This window comes from Rattus norvegicus, chromosome 10, assembly GCF_036323735.1.
Source record: "Rattus norvegicus strain BN/NHsdMcwi chromosome 10, GRCr8, whole genome shotgun sequence".
NCBI lineage: Eukaryota > Metazoa > Chordata > Mammalia > Rodentia > Muridae > Rattus > Rattus norvegicus.
Window position 1 is genome coordinate 39,915,281 of NC_086028.1, and position 23,964 is coordinate 39,939,244.

The 23,964-nt window shown below is 48.7% G+C and overlaps 1 protein-coding gene across 3 annotated transcripts in view; it reads right to left on the reverse strand.

The window, feature by feature from the left end:
- The window catches only part of Fat2 (FAT atypical cadherin 2), a 92,263-nt gene that overhangs the window by 50,516 nt on the left and 17,783 nt on the right, over positions 1–23,964 (reverse strand). The window contains exons 2-7 of one of the 3 annotated variants that reach the window (XM_039086802.2): positions 19,713–19,918; positions 18,388–18,513; positions 14,193–17,463; positions 8,140–8,454; positions 3,021–3,079; positions 333–644 (exon numbers count right to left, since the gene is read on the reverse strand). In XM_039086802.2, coding sequence (XP_038942730.1) covers positions 333–644; positions 3,021–3,079; positions 8,140–8,454; positions 14,193–17,451 — 3,945 coding nt within the window. In that variant the 5' untranslated portion in view covers positions 17,452–17,463; positions 18,388–18,513; positions 19,713–19,918. 3 annotated transcript variants of the gene reach the window in all.

Consider the following 23,964-nt stretch of genomic DNA (forward strand, 5'->3'; position numbering starts at 1 on the left):
ACACACACACACACACACACACACACACTTGTATGCACGCACACAAGAAATGGAGTTTAGTGATGGACTTTTGGGGTGCAGCACTTAGGAATGGATTAATGCTGCTCCAGCAGAACAGGCTGTGAGTGTCTCTCAGAAGTGAGCCTGCCCCTCCACCTCCACCTCCTTATAAGCTAAAACACACGGACAGATGGACAGACAGATGGACACACACACACACACACACACACACACACACACACGAAAGAAAGATAAGAGAAAAAGAAAAAAAAAAGAAAGGAAAACCACCAGCCACTTCTGCCCTCCAGCTGGGCAGCCCTTCGACCACTCACCGTTAGGATATTGTACTCTCCCGCTGCAAAGGTGCTGCTAGAAGACACAACTCCTGTGACAGGGTCGATCCTGAAGCTCTCCTCATCACTCTCCTCAATGCTGTAGGTGACGCTGCCGTTGAGACCTTCATCTGGATCTGAAGCTACCAGCCTGTACACAGGCTCCGGGGAGAGGGGGCTTAGTCTTTCTGAAAGGCGGACGTTAAAGAGCTTGTGGGAGAACATGGGTGGGTTGTCATTGACATCCAGGATGCACACCACCACCCTGGAGGTGGACCTTAGTGAGGGGTCCCCGTTGTCCTGCACAGTCACCTGTAGACAAAACGGTGTGTGAGCGCCTGTGTGGCCGCTGTGAAGCAGTCCCACCGTGGCTCACGCCATGTTAGCACTGGTTGCTGTTATTGCCACAATCTGACCTTGGAACGGCAAGAGCAGAAAGGAACCACAGAGAACCAGAAGGCACTGCCATGAAAACCAGGCCTTCACGTGGAAGACTCTGGGCCTCTTCCTATGATTGCCAGAAGCCTTGCTCTCTGCTGGGTTAGAAAGCATCGATGCAGGAATGGGTGAAACCTGGGTCAGACCTGATGCCCAATACCCAAAACAAACTCCAACTTCAGAATCATGCGCTGCTGGTGCCAGAACCCAGTCATCTGACACAGTCAGGGTGCTGAGGAAATGGTATGAGACAAGGCGTTCATTTCCACTCACAGTAGCCCAGAGGCTGAAGTGTGGCTCAGTGGTACAGTACTTGCCTAGCATGTATGAGGCCTTGGGTTTGATCCTCACTCTGCACAAGAAAGCAGCCATCTGAAAGAACTTTTTTTTTTCTTTTTTCTTTTTTTCGGAGCTGGGGACCGAACCCAGGGCCTTGCGCCTGCCTACCACTGAGCTAAATCCCCAACCCCCTGAAAGAACTTTTTGAGCAGTGTTTCGCAACCTTCCTAATTCTGTGACCCTTTAATACAGTTCCTCATGTTGTGGTGACCTCAACCATAAAATTATTTCATTGCTACTTCATACTGTAATCCTGCAGTTGTTATGAATCGTGATGTATATATCTGTGTTTTCCAATGGTCATAGGTGATCCCTATGAAGGGGTTGTGACCCACAGGTTGAGAAACATTGTCCTAGACTTCAAAAATTACTAAACTGGGAACTGGAAGACATTTTGTTCTTAGTGGCAAGTGCCTTTCCTTTCTCCTTCTTTCCTTCTTTCTTTCTTTCCTTCCATTTTCCTTCCTTCCTTCTTTCTTTTTCCTTCCTTCCTTCCTTCCTTCCTTCCTTTCATTTTGGTTCAAGCATGTCAACTCAGGACCTCACACCTGCTGTGTACATACTCCATGCTCTACCAGTGAGCCCTACCATCACTTTTCTCTGTTTTTTTATCTTGGGACAAGGTCATGGCCTGCCTTGAATTCCTTCTGCAGCCCAGATTGGCTTTGAACTTGTGATTCACCTCCTAAATATCTGGGCTCACAGGTGTGGTGCCCCACCTCTCTGTGTGTGTGTGTGTGTGTGTGTGTGTGTGTTACTTCAAAGGGAAGGAGATCTCAGAGCCTGTAGCATAGAAAAGCAGAATGACCTCCAGCCTGCTAAGGAATATGCGTCCTACCCTGTGGGCGCACTTAAGGTCAGAAGAGGTGACTGGTGGGGTACAGGCTGCTTAGGAGAGAAATAGCTAGGTTTGTAACCTCTACTAATTTACTTCCCCTCTGGAGCACTGAGGGGGTCTTGTAGTAGGGTGATCTTAGGAAGATACCTTAGGAAAAACAGATCTAAAAGACAAAAATTTTATTCTGATTCTGCATCAAACTTTGTAAAGGACCATTATGTGGTTTGCTCTCCCCAAGCCAGGAGGGATGAGCTAGAAACTAGACCACACACACACACACACACACACACACACACACACACACACCACACACACACACAGACACACACACACACCACACACACACATACACATACACACACATACACATACACACACCACCACACACACACACACACATACACATACACACACATACACATACACACACCACACACACACACACACAGACACACACACACACAGACACACACACACACCACACACACACACCATACACACCACACACACACAGACACACACACACACCACACACCACACACCACACACACACACACCACACACCACACACACACACACCATACACACCACACACACACAGACACACACACACACACACACCATACACACCACACACACACAGACACACACACACACCACACACCACACACACACACACCATACACACCACACACACACAGACACACACACACCACACACCATACACACACACACCACACACACACCACCACCACCACCACCACCACCACACCGTACCACACCACACCACACACACATTACCAGCACTTCCTTCAGGCATTACTAGCTAACCCAGACATCCTGCCCTGTCTGGATAAGGTTTCAGAATCCTTTCCTCCTCAGTATGAAGAACTGGTGAAAACCTACAGATCTTTACCACCAGACACAGAAACAGAATGAAACAAGTTGTCCTTTCCCACCTCAACCTCCCACCCCAACCCCATCCACAGCACTGGAGCCGTACAGCTGACTGCCTACAGTCCAGCTTCCTTTGGGGGCTTTCAAAGGCAGTGCCCAGCTTTCCCACAACTCACCTCTAGGACATACTCATCCTTGTTCTCTCGGTCCAGTTGCTTGGCAGTGGTCAGGAGACCTGGAAAGGGACGGGTAGAGAGAGAGATGAGCCAAGGGCTCCCAGGGCCTCATTATGGAGCAGGTTCAGAATTAAATACAACAAACAGAGTCCTGGTGTTTGACATTTAGAGCTCTGGAGAATGGGAAGGAAGGCTGAGGAGGTGGGAGACACGTGACAGAAAACGCACTAACTGAAGTTCCCACATGAGTCCACTCTCACCATGAGGTGCGAGTGGTGGACCCAAAACCCAGCAGCCCCCACAGTGTCAGCAGCAGCCCGGCCGACTTCAGCCTCTTGGGTGCTGAGAGTCTAGGTACACAACCACCATGCTCAGCTCCCCCTCCTCCCTGACCCTTCAGGGATCCGTGCTCCTGAAACCGCTGCTCTGTAACCTCCTGAGTTGCCACTCCTTGTCTACCTTCAAGTCTCTCTTTGACATCCAGTGTCTGGATTCACAAGGAACGCCCATGAAGGTAAGATACGGCTGTGGTGCTGCAAACCCCCACATGAGGATAGGAAGCATCCACCGAGCGCGTGTGGTGTAAGTCCCTACCTCTCCCAGCCCAAGGAGACCAACTGCCGATTGTTCCTTTTCTCCCTCAAACTAAGTTTTCCCATCACCCCACCTCAGGGACACTCTTCCCTCTCTCTCTGCCCCCAGATAAGGTCATCAGCAGTTGTTAAGTTACCTCTGAGGGATTCCTGCTCCTTCACTCCTTGATCCACCAAGATCTAGGGCTTTCCACAACTAGGTGTTCATTCAAATGTCACCACTCCTCTGTCCTTCGGAATCACAGAGCCAATGTTGCCGACCCCTTACATGCCAGGCTCTCTTCTAAGTTCTCTCTATAGCTGTAGCACTCCATACCAAATCATTTGGGACCCATGGCCGTCTAGGCAGCAGTTTGGATGGTTTATTTCACTCATGGAAACTTAACTACAGATCAAAGCTTAGTGTGGATGTTACGTTTGAAAAGTTCACATGTCAAAGCTATAATCCCCAGGTCGTTGTCCATTTATTTTGACTTTTTATGACAAGACCCTCTATGTATGTCACCCAAGCTGTCCTGGTACTAACTCGCCCAGTCTGTAGCTAAGTCTGCCCTTGCACACTGATCTTCCTGCCTGAGAGTATAGGCATGTGACATCGTACTCAGGTTTATCCATACCCGAATGGGATTTGTAGGTGGGTTTTCAGGAGGCAATTAGGGTTAGATGAAGTCACGAGTGTAGAGTCCCCATGAGTGTGTTAGTGACTTTACAGAAAGGGAAGACCTAACACACTCACTCCGTACTTCACCATTGTGATATCCTGCAGCAAGGTGCCCATGCTCTTGGACACCTCAGCCTCCAGAACCACAAGCTAAATAACTCCGTGTTCCTTATTGATTACCTAGCCTGATAGTCCCAATAACATAACATTCACGCTGGCACGCTGGTTCGCTGGTACCGCTGGTACCCAGTCTGAGGTACTCAATTAGAGCAATATGCAATGGACAAAGATAAGAGCTCAGAAACTTTCCTAAGACCCCACCAGTTAATAAACGGTGGGAATGCATTGTCCATCTCCAGACCATGGCTTCTATCCACAATGAAAGCCTCATCTTCCTCCCACTTGGAGGTTCTCAAGCCACCGCCCTGTCCTTGTCCCCTCCTAGACTGCTGCTTATCACCTCCCCTGCCTCCTTAGTCCTTTGTAGCTTGGCCACAGCCAGCAGCTTTTTCCTCCCCCTGAGCAGCTGCAGCACCTACCTACTACCCATACTTTACTCTTTCTGCTGTCCCTACAGGATCTATCCCCAAATACTCATGATCCTGATGAGCTGACTTCCTGAGACCAAGAACCGGATCTCATTTCTCTTCACATCTCTCTACAGCACAAGGCTTTAAGACCTCTCAGGGGCAACCTCTTCAAGCATTTGCTGTGTGTATGCATGGATCATCCATCAACAAGGACTCATTCATCCATTTAACAGTCGTTTAGTGAGCTCTCACTGTACTCTGTGGTACTGCCAGGTACTGAAGATGCTCTGGCAGGCAAAAGCAATCAACTTTGCTTTTTGTAGGGACCTGTGGAAGGCCAGTGGAGATGGAGAGTTAGTGGAACAATTACTTGAATGAGTATAGTGGGCTGAGCGGTTACGTTAGCGGTACCAGGGTGTATGTTATGTTATTAGGAACTATCTGTCTTGGCTCTGTGGGAGACCGGAGACCACACAGACAAAAAGAGCGCGGAAGCCTGACATGTAGCCAGCCAAGCATCTAAGCACAGAACTAGGGAGGCAGAGGCAGGCAGTTCTCTGTGAGTTCAAGGTCAGCCTGTTCTACTCAGCAAGTTCCAAGCCAGTCAGGACTACATAGTAAGAGAGCAGGGAGAGACTCCTATAGCGCGTGGCAAACCCCATGTTAAGAGCTTCCACAGTCCAAAGCAGCTGTGGACAAAAATTGCTGAAGAAGCAGTATCTAGATGTCAACAACAACAGCCACCATCACAACAACAAAATGATCTCCTGGAAGGAGTGTGTGTCTGCAGAGACTGGCTGACTGGTTGGAATTTCAGTCCCGTGGAGAGACTAGAATTTTGTAGGTTCAGAGGCTAATCACTTTATCTTAGGTTAATTCAGCCTTCTGGGAGAGCCATTCTCTGGCCTGCTCTGTATCTGAACTAATAATTCATGATAATAAATAAAAACGTCTTAGAAGCTGTTAACTTAGCAGAACACTTCTAGCTTCTGCCAATCCAAGAGCTAAGAATGTCATCAGATAGCATCTTGGGTCTATAAAACAGCTTCTCCATTTTGATGTATCTGCCTCTCTGGTGTCCCCGCCAATGCAGTTTAAAGCTGCCTAGATTTATGACTGTCTTTGTCCTGTAAAACTATAAAACCCTGTGAAACTGCACCCACACTTGAACGTGGAATTTAACTGGGGTAACCTAAATCTGTGTTCCTGGGCTACAGTCACACACGATGTCTCCAGAATAAACTATGTCCTATTCCCTTTAAGATGCGAGCTGTGGTTTTAATGTTGACACAGCCATGTCGCTGGAGCCGAAAGAGATTTAGTGAGAGGAATACAGTGAAACCAGAGAGGTCAGGGGGCCGTTTAGGCAGCAGCTTGTGAGACAGAGGGGACCTTGACTTTATCTGGAGAACACCTGAGAAACTTGCCAGGCTTCTGTAGTGGGGATATGGAGTGGCAGGATGGCTCCCGTGAGGAAGGTGGGTTGGGAGCTGGTGGCTGATATGATTCTCATGATTTTCACATTAAAAGTAAGACTTCCTGCTAGTCACAATTTCTTCTGCTGTGCCTTCAGGAAAGCTGGGAGGAGTGTGCCTGCAAGGGCATTAGGCCAGGCCTGCTGCCAGAGGACCGTTGACAGTAAATAGAAGAGGGATTGGGAGAAGCTGAGGCGTTAATGCCTTAGGTGAGGGATCGATCTCCTTACTCTTCTGAGGCACAGGGGTGTGGGTGTGGTACCTTGGAGATATGGGGTCAGCCTGAAGGGAGAACCTGCCTGGACCTGTTTTCTAAAAGAAAAGCTCCCTCAGCTTAGAAAGAAGAGGATGTGTCTATAGCCTGAGGTCAAAGGTTAAGAGAAAAGGCTCTCACTGAAGTCTTCAGTGTCAAAGACACTTGTACTCCTTACCTACTCTTTGTCCCACTTCTCCCCTGGGCTCCTGGGAAAGCCCACAAGCACCCTCTGTTCCCTCTCTACGGTCTGTCCTTTTACGGCAAGAGTGCATTGTCCGGTAGAGAAAAGATTGGGTCACATGGAAAGGTCAGCTTTCCTTACAGGAGGCCTGTAGCCTTGCTCAGACGCCAGCTCGAACAAGTGACAGGTTCCACAACTGGAGGAGGCAGGCTGGGACTAATACAACAGGGGTGGGGGAGGGGACTGTGGGACCAAAGAATGTACGTGGGATCTGCTCTGTGAGCTACTGTCAGCCTCTGGTATACTGTGGCCCTCAGAGAATGTGGTGAAAGCGTGGTCAAAGCATACTGTTTCTGAAGAACATCTGGAGATCTGGAATGTTCTGTGGAATTTGCCAGTGTGGACTACAAATTGGTAAATTTGTGCTTAGAGTTCTGAGTCAAGTCAGATATTTTTGGGGTGCTCCTCTCAGCTCACTGCTGCAACAGGGTGACCCCTGGATTCCTCTGAACCTTTTACCACTCTTGGCCTATGAGAAGGCTAATGGGATGGGGAGGGGTAACAGTCGTTACTGTTTCGTGGGCAGGTTTGAGACTTGTCTGCCATAAGGACTGTCCTAGTTCGCTTTGTTTGTTGACTTGGCACAGCCTAGAGTCATCTGAAAGAAAAGCCTCAATTGAGGATGGTCTAGATCAACTTGGCCTGTGTGCACAACTTCAGAGGATTGGCTTGACAGTTCATGGATGCAGGAAGGCCCTGCTCACTGTGGGCAGCACCATTTTCTGGGTAGGAGGTCCACGGCTACATCAGAAAGCTAGGTACAAGTGAGCCCGTGAGCTAGCCGGAGAACCAGCCTATAGGCAGTGTTCTTCCATGGTTCCTGCCTTGAGTTCCCACCCTGACTTCCCTCAGTGATGGAGTGGGACCTGGAAGTCTAAGGCAGTAAAGTACATTTATTGAATAAACCCCTTTCTCCCCTAAGTTGCTCCTGATCAGAGTACTTTTTACCACAGCAACAGAGATAAAGTAGAACAAAGGCCAATGATGGTTGTGGCCATGGCTGTGACTAGGGAGAAGGGTCAGTTTGAGAACATGCAAAGGCCTGAACTAATTTCAGCTTGACCTCTGGGGCACATGTTGGACGCCAAGGCAAGAAAGATTTTAACAGGTTCTCCTTCTATGGAGATGGCGTTGTTGAAATGAATCTTAACTGTGGTTGCATCAGAATGCTAGGCTCGTGTTGTTAAAACACACATTTCTGGAGTCTGCCCTCAGAATGTGGATTTGGCAGGCCTAAGGAGGGGGCCTGAGAACTGGAATTTCTGATTTGTCTTCAGGTGGCCCTGATGCCACCTCAGGAACAATCTAAGAACTACCTTGTAGATCTATATATCCCTGTTCCCTCCAGCTTTCTGGGCCTTACCTGTAAATGGGTGAACGATGAAATGTCCCAAGTGGTTCCCACTGGTGAGGTTGAAGGTCAGCTTCCCTTGGGAGCTGGAGTCTGGGTCCCAGGCCTCCAGCTGAAGCACAGAGGTACCCAAGGGGGCATCTTCCAGGACAGAGGGGTAGAACACAGGTCTAGACATCGAGGGAATGTTGTCATTGATATCTGTAACTTCAATGTAGACTTCAGTGACAGCAGAGAGGGGAACGGAGCCTCTGTCCACAGCCAACACTGTCAACCAGTAGTAGGGTGTGAATTCTCGGTCCAGAGGTGCCAGAGTCTCGAGCATTCCTGGGGACAGCAAGTGACCAAACTCAATATACTCAGATCTCAGGGAGACTTTAGAAACCACACTACCCAGGGCTGGGGAGGTGGCTCAGTTAAGTGTCTGCTGTACAAGAACCCGAGTTCAGATCTCCTACATAAAAATTGGTCATGGTGGCATGTAGCCATGATCCCAGCACTAGGGAGGAGGGGTGGTAGAGAGGGAAGAGTCTGTGAGGCTTTTTGGCTGCCAATCTAGCTGCAACAGTGAGCTCTGGATTCTGTAATGGCTGTCTCAAATAATAAAGTGGAGATCAATAGAGGATGAAGCCTAATTTGTCAACCTCTGGCCTCAATGTGCCTGCCCACATGTCTACAGACACGCACATGTATGTATGCCCAGTGCACACACACATGAATGTATATATAGATATACATACACACTCACACACAATTAATAAATAGAAAAACCTCACCTTACCTAACATCTACTGATCTGTATGTGGAAAGGATATTAACAGAAAGATCAGGGAAAGAGGGTAGGGCTGTCAGTATGAGGTGGGAGATGCTAAGGTGGTCGTCCATTTAGTAGAACCTCTCAGCCTTTCTCTGCTAAAATGGGCCCTCCCTTCTGACATACAGATATACAAGGCTTCCAGAAGACAGTAGACATTTACCGGCTTCCACCAACTCCTTCAACTCAACTTCCAGCTTGTCATTCTGGAAGTGAGATGTACTATAGCTGGCCTTGGCCTGATTCCATTAGTCCATAAATCCGGATAGATTTTCAGATTACTGGTTAGGGGTTTGGTGAATACATTTCTAGTTCCCCACTTTGTCACTTCATGGTCTTAGGGGCTCAGCTCCACTCTTTGGTCCACTTATTCTACACACTGCCTATAGGACCAGTTCTGGTCTAGAGCACGAGGCTCTAACAGTGCCACAAGAAGCCCATCCATACCTTAAGTTCTCACTGGTAACTCTCAGCTGATGGGGTCTGCATGATGGGGTAAGGTCTAGATTCACAATCAGAGCACAGCAGGCAAGAAGTAACAAATGGAGAAAATGAGGCCCAGAGAGGAGGCATAATTTTGGTCAAGATCATATAGTAAGAGAAAGATCTGCGGCTAGGCACAGTGCAGGCCTTTCGACTCAGCACAAGGGAGGCAGAAACAGGAATCTCTGTGAGACTGAAACCAGCCTGGGCTACAGAGTGAGTTCTAGGCCAGCCAGGAACCCTGACAGAGAGGAGGAGAAGAAGGGTGAGGGGAAGAGGAGAGGAAGAATGGGGGAGGAAGAAGAAGAGAAGGAGGAGGACAAGGAGGAGGAAATAGAGATTTAAAGAGCTGAGTCTAGAGTCTACTAAATGCACTCTACCCACTATAATTTGCCCTGGAAACAAACTACAATTTCAGGCCTTAAGATATATCACAGAGCCACAGTAATAAAACAATATGTTATTGGCAAAAAAACAAAACAAAAAAAAAACAAAAAAAAAACCCCACAAATTCGTAGGGAAATGGTTGGAACTGGAAAATATCATCCTGAGTGAGATAACCCAATCACAGAAAAACACACATGGTATGCACTCATTGATAAGTGGCTATTAGCCCAAATGCTTGAATTACCCTAGATGCCTAGAACAAATGAAACTCAAGACGGATGATCAAAATGTGAATGCTTCACTCCTTCTTTAAAAGGGGAACAAGAATACCCTTGGCAGGGAATAGAGAGGCAAAGATTAAAACAGACACAGAAGGAACACCCATTCAGAGCCCGCCCCACATGTGGCCCATACATATACAGCCACCCGATTAGACAAGATGGATGAAGCAAAGAAGTGCAGACCGACAGGAGCCGGATGTAGATCGCTCCTGAGAGACACAGCCAGAATACAGCAAACACAGAGGCGAATGCCAGCAGCAAACCACTGAACTGAGAATAGGACCCCCGTTGAAGGAATCAGAGAAAGAACTGGAAGAGCTTGAAGGGGCTCGAGACCCCATATGTATAACAATGCCAAGCAACCAGAGCTTCCAGGGACTAAGCCACTACCTAAAGACTATACATGGACTGACCCTGGACTCTGACCTCATAGGTAGCAATGAATATCCTAGTAAGAGCACCAGTGGAAGGGGAAGCCCTGGGTCCTGCTAAGACTGAACCCCTAGTGAACTAGATTGTTGGGGGGAGGGCGGCAATGGGGGAGGATGGGGAGGGGAACACTCACATAGAAGGGGAGGGGGGAGGGGGATGTTTGCCCGGAAACCGGGAAAGGGAATAACACTCGAAATGTATATAAGAAATACTCAAGTTGGGGCTGGGGATTTAGCTCAGTGGTAGAGCGCTTACCTAGGAAGTGCAAAGCCCTGGGTTCGGTCCCCAGCTCCGAAAAAAAGAACCAAAAAAAAAAAAAAAAAAAAAAAAAAAGAAATACTCAAGTTAATAAAAATCTATTTACTACCTAAAAACAAACAAACAAAAAAAAAAACCAACACAGATGTAGAGAGCAAAGAAACAAAAACCAGAGACCCAAATGTGAGTATATGTAACTAGTTACTTAATATTTGACAAAAACGCCAATGACATATGCTAAAGAAAAGAAACCATCCTCAACAAATGGCCCTGGGAAAACTGGGTGTCCACATGCAGAAGAATGAAATCATACCCGTCTCTACTACATTACCCAAAAATTAATTCCGGACCAACCAAAGACGTAGATTTGAAAGCCGAAACACTGAAGCTGTCAGAAGAAAGTGCAGGCCTTGTCTGTGTGACACAGGTGGGAGAAAGGATGTCTCGAATCGAACTCCACTTCCCGTGAATTACGGCCAACAACTGACAAGTGGGGCTTCATAAGACTGCAAAGCTTCGCATAGCTAGAGAACCCACCACCCGGCTGAAGAGGAAACCCACAGAACGAGACTCTTTGGCAGTTACACATCTGAAAGAGGATTGATATCCAGACTATATAAAGAACTCAAAACAAAAAAAAATCAAGCTTTAAAAAAAAAATCCGAACAACTCATTCAAAAATGGGCCTAGAATCTGAGAAAAGAGTTTCCAAAAGAAGGAAAAAGTGACTAAGAAACATGTCAAAAAACTTTTCACCATCTCTAGAAATTAGGGAAATGCACAACAACACAACCTTTGTGTTTTCATCTAACACAGGCCAGAATGGCAAAGATCAACGGAAGTGCTGACAGCAAACGTTGGAGGGGATGTGGGGAGAAGAGAACCCTCCATCACTGTGAGCGGGCTTGCAGGCTGGTACAGCCGCTGTGGAAATCAGAATGGAGAATTCTCAAAAACTCAAGTAAATCGACTCTTTGACTCTGGTGTATGACTCCTGGCATATGCCCAAAGGATACCACATCCTATTCCACAGATACTCGCCCGCCATCTTCATTGCTGCTCTATTCACAATAGCTAGGAAGTGGAAACCTAGATGTCTGACAACTGATGAGGGTACAGTGAACGTGTGCTTCATATATACAATGGAGTGCTATTCGCCTGTAGAGAAAAAGGAAGTCATGAGCTTTGCAGGTAAATGGATGGAACTAGGAGAAGCTGGATTGACTGACGTAACCCAGACCCAGAAAGACAAATGTGGCGCGATCACACATATCGGAGACTCCAAGCTCCCAATCTTCTTCGTATGTGAGTACATAGTCCATAGTAACCACAGAGACCAGGAAAATGAAACTGGATCGTGCCAGGATGTGGGGTTTGGGGAGCAATAGAGTGGGGAAGAGCAGTGTACACATGATCTGATCCCAGAAATGGGAACAGGGAGCTTCTTTGAGGAGGAAGGGTGTAAATGCAGAAGAAAATGGGAGGAAGGTAAAGAGGAATAGCAGGGTGCAAGTGATCCGGTGAAATGGTGAGAAGCAGAGGGCCTTTTAGGGAAAGGGGACAGAGATCAATCTAGAAGAAAGTGAAGTGGGGAAAAGAACAAATAGTATGTCTTTAAAAGCTATAAGAAATCACACCGTTAACTATTTACTGGAAAACAAACAGAACCCCCAAACATCTATAAAACATTTAAATCAGTGTATAGATATTCACATATAGTTTTAATGAACTTTTATTATCTGGACTGACTGGGCTTCCTCCAAGAGCCAAAACAAAGACCAACTAAACAAAAACCCCAACGCCAGACATGAGAAGCCCTCTTTGGACCCAAAACACAGAGCCCATTGCTGTTGCTCTTGGTGAGTGCCGGAGGTGAAAGGTAAGTCCTTATTACTGAAGACACCATGTTCTTCCAAAACAGGGCCCAGAGAGCCCTGAGCTGGAACTGAGTTGAAAGCCTCCTCCCTGAGGACCAGCTCTCATGGTCCCAGAAGGTATCACGCAAGCTTCCAAAGAAGGGAGGCAACCAGCAGTTCTACCCAACTATGATGCCTATGAACCACATCAACAAATATCATGGCACAATAACCCTAGTAGTGGCAAGTATACTAAAAGCTCTCTAATTGGACTTAAGACCTGCTGAACAAGAGAGAGGCCATGATTTATACTGGAAACCTCACTAACCACTCAGTGCTAATGATGAAGTCATAGATACTGGAGAAGAATCTACAACCACTAATTTACTAAACCATCATAATCCCTAAAACAATCTATGCATTTGTCCGTTTTCCCACAGATATGTCTTCTTCCCTCATCAAAGAAGTGTCTCTTTGCGACAGATGGAGGTCATCCCAGAAAACCACAACCAATCAAAACGCAGAGTCGAGGAGCCCAGTCACAGTGGATACATCTACAAAACACTCCTGCACCTAAGGCTCAGGGAACATTGTAGAAGACTGGGTGGAAAGACTGTAAGAGACAGAGAGCTGGGGAGTTTGCTCTGAGATCGTGTTTCCTAGTAAGATCAGAAGCTACAGCCATAGAGTCTCACCAACATGATTGCCCATATGTAAGCTGAACAAAAAGGACACCTTATGAACGTGTATGTCAAACTGGCTGGAGAGAAGGCCACAAGACTTCTTCTACACACGGAACTATAGGCAACTAAGAAAGCCTGGGAATGGGAGAGAGGTGGCTTTCCCCAGGGAAAAGCAGACCAACTAGTTGTCCAGTGCCAAATGGTCAGCCCTGAAAGCATACACATTCATACAGGTAGCATCGTATGGGCTGAATAGGTTATATTTAGGAATATACATGTATGTACATATACATATATGCATACAATAACAATTAGTAAAGAAACAAAGGAGGCCACAAATTTAAAGGAGAGCAAGGAGGCATATATGGGAGAGCTTGGAGGGGAGATAGGAAAGGAGAAGTGTAATTGAATTTTAGTCTCAAAGATTAAAAAAAGTGGGGCTGCCTGGAGAGATGGCTCAGTGGTTAAGAACACTGACTGCTCTTCCAGAGGTCCTGAGTTCAATTCCCAGCAACCACATGGTGGCTCACCACCATCTGTAATGGGATCTGCTGCTCTCTTCTGGTGTGTCTGAAGACAGCTACAGTGTACTCACACAAATAAAATAAATAAATCTTTTTAAAAAATATTTTAAAAAGGAAAAGTGTATAGCTACTATGTATCACTTTCAAAAATGGAATATGTATATTTATTATACACATATAGTATGCATTTTACACATAAATGTATATATGTGTGTGAGTCTATAAAAATCCTCATAAAGACAAATTTTAAATACAAGGAGCAGAAGGGCGAATCTCCACTTGTCCCTGTGTTCCTTTCATCCCACTGTCTTCCAGGCCCTGGTTCTCCATGTACCTCACCCCAGTACCTGTGTCTTGGTTGATGCTGAAGGTTTCCAGGCCAGTGCCAGCCCGTAGGAAGTACTGGAGCTCTCCATCCAAGCCACTGTCATCATCCTGAGCTGTGACTACCATTACCGGGGTCCCTGCAGGGCTGTTCTCCTGTACCTGGCCCTGGTACACAAAGGAGGAAAAGTGGGGAGAGTGGAGATTCTCATTTACATCCATGACTAACACTTCTACGTGGCAGAGGGTCCTGCGGGATAGAGGCTTCCCACTGTCACTGGCCCAAAAGCTCAGATTGTATCCAGCCCGTCTCTCAAAGTCCAACTCTTTTTCCAGACTCAGAGCTCCAGTCATCGGGTGCACCTGGAAAGTTCCGTGGGCATCCTCCACCAGGATATATTTCACTTCACCTGCAGGGCCCAGGTCAGGGTCAGAGGCATCTAGGAATGTTAAGACCGTCCCGAGGGGCATGTCCTCGGGCACCTTCAGTCTCCTGTGCTCTGTGATACATTGGGGAGGGTTGTCATTGATATCCTCCAACGTGACTATCAAGTCGGTGACAGAGAAGAGCTGGTGGCCCTTCGTGGGCTGGTCCCTGGCCTCTGCCTTGAGTATGTACTGAGACTCGGATTCCCTGTCAAGGTGTCCTGTGACAACCAACTCCCCAGTAAATGGGTGGAGAGAGAACTTCTCTGTGGGGGTCAGTAGGGTGTAGCGAACCCTCCTGTTGTCCTCTGAGTCAGCGTCCTCTGTCTTTAGCTCTGCAATTGTGGTTCCAACTTCCGTGTCCTCAGAAATGGTGAGTTGGTACCCACCTGGAGGAAACCTGGGTGGGTTATCATTCCAGTCTTTCACTGTCACTGTCAACAACTTCCAGGAGGACTTCGGAGGAGTGCCCAGGTCATACACGGTCACATTGAGGACATAGAAGCTGGTGGTCTCATAGTCCAAGGCTGCTGCCACCATGAGCAGCCCCGTCTCCAGCTCAATGTCAAAACAACCTTCCTCATTGCCATCCGAAATCACGTAGACCAGCTTGCCATGAAAGCCAGTATCTGGATCAGTGGCTGCCAGGCGGGCCAAGGGGGTGTTGATGGGAACCTGCTCCAGAATGTCAATGGACTGGGGGAAGTGGTCCTCAAACTGGGGAGAGTGATGGTTGATCTGATAGTTGCTAAGGGAGGTAAATTCCTCTTCACCCAACTCTTGGCTCTGAAGCCCAGCAGATTGGAGGATGGTTTTTGTGATATGGGTCAGCACTCCTGTTTTATCACACTGTACAGGGACCTCGGAGTGAGGGTCCTTCACCACAGTGACTTTCAGAGTTGTGGGAGAGGCATAGTTCTTCCCATCAGAGGCTGTAATCTTCAGAGAATAGATGGTGGGCCGAACAGCAGTGAGGTTCATAAAAGAGCGTTTGAGAGATATCACTCCCGAGAAATGGTTGAGATGGAAATAGTCTTGTTCGTTGCCAGACACAATTTCATATTTCAGGTTCTGAAGTTCGTCCATGTCTATTGCAGACACAGCCATTATCGACTTCCCAACCGGCACATCTTGACGGAGGGACACAGTACAGTTGACTTCCTCAAACATAGGCTGATTGTCATTCAAATTCTTGAGCCTCAGAGAAACGGACACCTCCTTCTCCTGGCGAAAAGGGGACCCCCAGTCTGACGCTCGGACCCGAAAGGTATAAATTCTCTTCATGAGTTCATAGTCCATGGGTTTGGTGGTGGAGATGACCCCCAGGAGAGGGTCGATAGAGAACGGCACAGCTTTGGGGCCAGCGATGGAATAGGTGATGTGTCCATTGTCCCCATGGTCCTGGTCTGTGGCTGTCACAGTCAAAACACTGGTGCCAGGGGGGATGTTCTCATCCAAGGTCCCTTCATAGGAAGATCTGTTGAAGACTGGGGCATGGTTGTTACAGTCCACAATATCAATGATCACGGTGGTGGTGGCCTGACCCAGGGAAGTTTTGACATGGAGCTGGTACTGGTTTTGTTCATGGAAGTCCACAAGCTTCGTGGTGGTGATCAGGCCTGTTCGAGCATTCAACTTGAATGCTGTGTTCCTGGAGGATGGCTTTAGAGAATAACGCAAATTGGGGAGAGCCGTGGTGACCTTCACCAATGCCACACGGCTTCCAGGAGGAGAGAATTCACTGAGCTTTACTCTGTAAACTGCTTTCTCGAATCTGAGGTTGGCCAGTTTCCACGATGGGAGATGGAAGGCCCTGATGATGGAGTGGGGTGGAAATCTGCTCCAACTGTGGGTCTGGAGGCTGATGTTGAAGCCATGAGGGTGTTCTGCCCAATTAATGTCCCTGACTGCCACCAAATTGAACTCATTGCCTTGGGCATAGGACCTGAGGACCTTGAAGTACTTTCCAGGGTCACCACCAACCACTTCCAGGGAATCTACTTCAGCTCCTGAACCGTTTGTGTCCACCGTGACGATGGCATAGATGTCACCTTCATCACCTTCTGGTGGATTCAGGACCACTAAGTTGATAGCTGGGGGCTTCCTGTGCACAGGCTCCACACGAATTACCAACGAAGCCAAGTTGCCAAATCCATTGCCCTCCGAGATTTTTCTCATGCGGTCCACAGCCAGCACCTGGAGCTCATACTTGCCTCGCCGTGTGACATTCAGCTTTCCAGCCACAGTGACCACCCCACTGGTGGGGTGGATGGCAAAGACCTCTGACCTGGCATTAAAGGCATAATAGAACTCAGCGTTCTGGCCCAGATCGGCATCTGTGGCAGTCACTTTGCAGATGGGGCTCTTGAGGGGCCTGTCCTCCGAGATGGTGACTCTGTAGGAAGGTGGGGAAAAGAGGGGCTTCAGGTCATTCTGATCCAGGATGTGGACCACCACTTGGGTCAGCGCTTCGAACTCCAGGCTCTTGTCTGAGGCTTGCACGATGAGTGTGTAGCTGTCTCGCACCTCCCTGTTGAGAAGTGCCGTGTTGCTGCTCTTGGTCCTTATTCTCAGAAAGCAGAAGTTGCCTACCACATGCTCCTCCGTCTTAAATACTCCGGCTGCATCGCCAGAGATGATCCGGTATTTCACCACCCAGTGGGGCTCTGCCAGATACATGCCCATCTTCACTGGGCTCTCCACATAGGTCTTGGGAGCAGAGTTTTCATAGATGGTGGCGTTGTACAAGGAATGCGTGAAGCGCCAAGACAAGGGGGGGATGGTTTCTTCTAGGGACTTCTCACAGGCTGCACGGTGGAGCAACAGGATGGCTAGACCCAGCAGGACAAGAGTCATGATGAAAAACTCCTGAATAAGAGAGAGAGAGTTCAAATCAGAGAGGGGACGGCTCCCAGCACTGTGGTCCTTCCTTTTTTGAAAGCATAAGTTAATTGTACCTAATAACTGATTTAAGACATTTTCATACATGAATATAATGTATGTGATCATCTTTACCCTCATTACCCTCTTTTGTTCTTCCTCCCACCCCCCCCAGATCCCCTTCCTCAATAGTGCAAGAGAAGATGCAGAGTTAAAAACGTAGTTACACCTGCTCCCCACCCATGATGGTGGGCAGAGGCTCTGACGTACGCTGTGTCAGAACACAGACAGTTGGACATACTCTCTCAGCAGCATCCTGTGGTTACATCCTAGTTTTGATTGGCTCCTTCCAACCCCAACTCTGACCCCAGAAAACTTTGTAGCTACCTTGAGAAGGTAAAATTGTTCCACCTCTTAGCCAAGGACCCAAGCTTGGAAATTTCTCCATGTAAGGCCCCTCCCCTGGTGCTGAGCTGGAGCTGGAATGAACTGCATTTGTTCACACAGGGACTACGGAAAACCACTGCGGTCAAGATCCCAGATCCGGTACCAGGCTACCTGGGATCTGAGCCCCTGCTCCCCATCTGCTAAGTGGTTAACCCTCCAGCAAGTCCCTGACCTCTGTGAACCTTGATTCCTTATTCCATAGCATAGGCATAAAAACAGTATCTAGATGGTCCTGGTGAAGATGGTCCAGTGGTTAAGAGTACATACAGCTCTTCCAGAGGACTCGAGTTTGGCTCCCAGTGCCCACATCAGGCAGTTCCCGATTACATCTAACTTCAGCTCCAGAAAATCTGACACCTTCTTTTGGCCTCTGCACGCACCCGCACTCACTTACACAAACCCACACATCGACACATGCATACACATATGATTTAAAATAATATGATATATATGTTTGTGTCTTACTTAGGGTTGAAGATAGAGTGCTTGCAATCCCAGCAGGAGGAGGTAGAGGAAGGGGCATCCAAAGTTCAAGGTCACCCTTTTTTACATATCAAGTTTAAGGCCATGATAGGCAACGTGAGACCCTATCTTTAAAAAAAAAAAAGTGTGAGTGACTCTATCTTATAGCAGATAAGATAAATTAAATTGTGTAAACTAAAGGAGAAAATGAAGGTGGGGGATCTAGCAGAGATCGGCACGAGGTAAGTTCGAACAACATTAGCCATTATTAAGAATGGGAAGGATGAGTTCAGGGCCTTGCACCTACCAGGAGGCTGACCGGGAGCTGGATGAAGCTTCCGTAGTCACTGGCTGGGCTGCGTCCCCTGTCTCAGGCTTAGGGACACCTAGTTCATCCCTGCCGACTGTGAACAGAGCTTAACTCCAGATAGGCAACTCCTAGACTCAGGGAATGTCACAGCCAAAAATGGACCTCCAAGAGGCTCCTGTGCAGACGGGGAAAGCGTCCCATTCTGGGGATAGGGCTTTCCTCAGCTCACATGGTGGGCGGCCAGGTCTGAACTGGTTCAAGGAACTGGTTCTCCTTGAACTAACCTCTTGACTCCTCTGTCCTCTCTACTCCATTGCTGTGTCCCATAGAGCTGAGCCTGCTCCAGAGAACTGGGGATAGAAGCCGACTTGGGAGCCCAGTGAGAGAGGGCTGAAGCCCGGTCTGCCCCTGGGAACCCCATTCCCAGGAACACCCTGGCTGCGGGCCATGTGTGCAGCATTCCTGGGTAAGACGGGACAGACTCGTTTTTCTGGTTATCTTGCTCTTCAAAGACACCGAAGAGTTAAATTTCCAGGGCAAGGGGGAAAGGAGAAGGGCGCCACCTCTTCTCAGAGTCCCCAGTGAACAGGGCACAGGGTTCCCTGACAGTCTGCAGGAAATGTTTCGAGATGAAAGGCGGGAACGGAAAAGCCCACCTGACCCAGGTTCTGGACAGAAGAGGGGCAGGATTTAGCCCACCTTTCTAACTTCAACACCACAGTCTGCTGCTTAACACCGTGTTGGGGCGCCTGGAGTTAACCTCAGCAAAAGGATACAGGACAGAGGCAGACACCACGCTTGGAGGTCCCTAAATCAGTTTTTCTCACCCTCATGCCCACCCCCTCACCCCGTCCCCCACCGCCTAGTTCTTACCATATTCCGCCCTGCAGTATGTGCAGAAGCCATACAGGAACCCCGCCCCCAGACCCTCAAGGAGGAGGGGACCCTGAATCACTCAGGCCCCAGTTCTCACAGGATTGTGTGCTCTCTTGAAATCCCAGGAGGAAAGAGCCCTTACCCCGGTAAAGGATCCTCAGCTCCAGGGAGCCAGGTGCTTGCAGCCCGCCCTGGCTGCTCTGCTTGCCCCGCTGTGCAGGGCGCTTCCTGTTCCCCTGGGTCAGCACCAGCAATGGGCAGGTCCCAACAAGAGCAGGCTCAGCCGGCATAGGCGCCAAGCCGACCCGTTAAGATGCACTGTAGGGATGAGGTGGCCACAGGGTCTCCCTGGAGGATGAGAAGCAGAGAGATGCACCCTGGGGTGGTAGCATGATGCATGTACCCACGTGCAAAGCGTAGGACTGACAGACAGCCACAGTGGGCAGGCAACCTATGGAGGGAGGACGCTGTGCCTACACGTGGCTGTTCCCTGGCACCCAGTACCAACAGGTGGGCATGCTCTCAGGGTGTAGAGGCACCCAGGCCTCCCTGTCTCACCCTCTGAACCTCCCATACCCAGGAGCACTACATGAGACCTCTTGTAAAAAAAACACCCAGCAGTTCATATCTTCATATATATCATTTACCAGTTAAAATTTTTCTAAGTTTCCCATAATTCTTAGATTACGATCTTATCACCTTAGGACAGTGCAAAAGGTCCCGGAACCACCTGGTGTGGTTGGTGATGCTGTCACGCCATCCCCCAAGCTACTGATGTACTGGAACTGCCTTTACCTTCTGCAAACACATTCTTTGGGGGAGCTGCCCTGAGACAATTGGTTTTATAACTTCCTCTCCTTAAGCTTCCCTCATAAGACCCTACTTTTCTTCTCCTGTGCCTCCTGACCCCCATTTGAAGCAACCCTGCCCCCAACACCACCGGTGTCACTTCAGGGTCTTTATCACCACCCTGTTTATCCAGTGACAGTCCTCCCACGCTGAACACTGGGCTCCATGAAGACAAGGACTTCGGGTTCCTTACTCACAGTGGGATCCTCACTGGGAGTCGGGGGATCAATACTGGGTGCACACCCAGCTCAATCGATACCAGCTGAAAATGGGAGGCTCTGGACCAAGGGACAGTTATGAGAGAAGAAAACGGAGTCTTTGGAAATGGCCCTCTCTGTTCAGTGCATGGGGGTGGGGGAGAAGGGAGGGAGGGGGAGGGGTGGGGAGATGGGGGAGGGGAGGGGGTGGGGAGATGGGGCTGAATAGATAGCTCAGAAGTTAAAAGCACTTGCCTAAATTCCTGAGGTCCAGGGGTTGGGGATTTAGCTCAGTGGTAGAGCAAGGCCCTGGGTTCGGTCCCCAGCTCCGGAAAAAAAAAAGAAAAAGAAAAAAAAATTCCTGAGGTCCCGTTTGATTCCCATCACTCACATCCGGTAGCTAACAACCACTTGTAACTCTGACTATAGGTGACCCAACACCCTCTCCTGGCCTCCCTCAGCACCTGGACAAGTGGACACGTACCCACACACAGATACGCATGCGCAAATTGAAAATAAGATAATTTTTTTTTAAGGGGAAAGAAAATAAAGTCCCAAGGAAGAAGGGGATTTGCCCAGAGTTGCAGAGTGAGGATGACAGCCAGGGATTTTCCCCCCAACTGAGCCACCAGAAAGTGATGCTATTTTCTTAGGGCCCTCATCCCAGCACCATTCCTCAGTCAAGTGTATTGCTGGGTCTGTTACTTGATCTCTGGGAACCTTGTTGTCCTTGTCTGCAAGATGGGCCGTTGAGAGCGTCTTACCCGCTGGGTTTTAGGAAAATGAGGAAAAGTTGCGAGCACGAGCACACTGTGCAGGGCCTGGCTCCTGGGCACAACCTGCTTCGTGTCTTACATTCTCGGTTCTCAATGAATCAGAGCCTGAGATGGGGTGAGGTTGGGCCCGCTGACATCTCTGGAGGGAGTCCAGCCTGGGCCCAGTGGAACAGGAAGCAGGTCTCTGCTTGCTGGCCCTACTCCATGCTCTTCTGGGAAGCTGCTAGCGGGTACTTGTCTGGGGTGGGGCCTGGCGCTCCCCAGCTCCCCAGGCCCAGACAGACAGGAAGGGGACACAGGCAAAGGGGATGACTTAGGACTGTCATGTGGAGAGAGCACACATATATCTATTTCTGAATAAAAGCTAGGAGGAGCTGTGGTATGAATCCAGCTGCCTCTGTGTGAGGCCCGGCCCCATGTCACAGCAGAGGGACCAGATGTGTGACTTCAGGTAACGGCTTGCCTTCCCTGATCATTAGTTTTCCGAGTTTACGGAAACGAAGTTAGTAAGATTACAGATGGGAGACCTGGTTTCCCGGTTTTCTTTCATTTCTAATAAATTTTTCTATTTTATTTTGTGCGTGTTGGTATTTTGCCTACAAGCATGTCCGTGTGCGGATTTCAGATGCCCTGGAACTGGAGTTACAGTTGTGAGGCTGCCATGTGGGTGCTGGGAATTGAACCCAAGTCCTCTGGAAGAGCAGCCAATGCTCTTAACCCCTGAGCCATCCTCTGTCTAGCCTCTGAGGTCTGGTTTTCGATATCATCCGGTGCCAGCATGTCTCACTGACAGGCTCATCCTGTTAAAGGATTTGTGGATAAGGAACACTCCTGGTATCAGGTCTCCTGCCCTTCCCTAACTAACCTCGCACCTCCTCGTCTGCAACAGAAAGCACGGGGTTGTTCATTTGCTTGCTTTATTTTTAAAATTTTCAATCTTTCTGTTGCATTTATTTATTTATTCACACACACACACACACACACACACACACACACACACACACACACCAGTGGGGCGGTGGAAAGGGCTTGGTGGAGGAGTTGGTTCTTTCCTACCGTGTGGGTCCTGGGGAACAAACTAAGCTTGGCAAGCTTGGTGGCTTGATAAAGTACCTTTAAGTACCTTTATGTGCCGAGGCTGGCTTGTTTTTATAAGACAGGGTCTTGTGTAGCCTCAAACTGACTATGTAGCCAAGGGTGGCTTTGAACTTCCCATCCTCCTTTCTCTATCTCCCAAATTCTGGGATCATGAGAGTTCACCACCACACCTGGTTTATGCAGTGCTGGGAACGGAACGCAGGGCTTTGTGCATGCTAGGTCAGCACTCTACCAAGTGAGCCACATCCCCAGCCCTGCCCCTATAGGATTTTAAGAGGCTGTGATTCTGGTCATCCTGCGATTCAGCTCCCAGTTCCTCAGAACGCTGCTTCTGATGTTCAAGAACTTAGTGGCACTAAATTTGGTACCATTGATCCAGAGTGTCCCAGAAGATGGCACAACCCCCATCCTTGGGCACAGCACTTAGTCCTTGGGGACCTGCACCTGTGGAGAGCATTCTACACCAAAGAGCTGCCTAAGGCCCCTCTGGCTCATTCACACATGGCTCTGGCTCACTGGGCGTGGCTCTCTGAACTGTACACACAGAGGCAGCTCCAGTGGATATTAAAGGAGCCTTCCAGAGGCCTTGAGCTATGTCCCCAGCTGTGGACCCGTCTGTACACCCATCACAAACCCTGGGTCAGATCCCTGAGAAGGTCCCAGCATCCCAGTATCTGAGGTCACCCATTCACTGTGTGTTCTCAGCCACATATTATCAGCTGCACCCCACAGACTTGTTTTATAAGTGTTGTGTGTACTGTGCTCAGTGAGGTGGGGATGGCTCAATGGTTCCAGGGCTGTTTCTTACTCTGAAGGTAGAACTTTCTTTTCCTAACAGAACTAGGCTGGACACATGACTGTGTTGTTAAAAGCGGGGCTGGGGCCTGCTCCCCGCCCCCAGCCTTGCCCCTCACCTGATAGGGAACTCAGGGCAGAGCAGCATGCTGGGCTGAGCAGCGTGTTGGAGGACCCCTAAAAGTCCTAAAAGTCCTTTCCACTCTGGCAAGCTGGCTCCGCTCACCCGGCATCCTGTGTCCTGTCAGAAGAGGAATGGGGACATCTGGTCTGGTGTGCTGTGATCTTCACGCCTGTCACACCACATGCAACAGCCCATGTGTGGTGTGTCACTTTAAACTCCAGGGGTCTGTGGGTCTGATGTCTGTTCTACAAAGCAATCGATGAATCCAAGCCAGGCCACGCCTGGACTGAAGGAGCACCAGGAAATGCTCCCGTCTTTCCCAGAAATACCTGAGCACAGAGCAGAGGGACATCTCCCCTCTGTCCAGCACCCCCTTTTTAGACTTTAATTGCTAAGTTCTCATAAGTGTATATCTTATATGTTGAGCATATGGCTCCTACCTCCACATCTCCTATATTTTTCTTACCCTTCTCGTCTGTCCTCTTTGACCTCTAGACACTTTTATTCCAACTTTTACTTTATATAAACATAACATGAGTTTATACAACTACATTA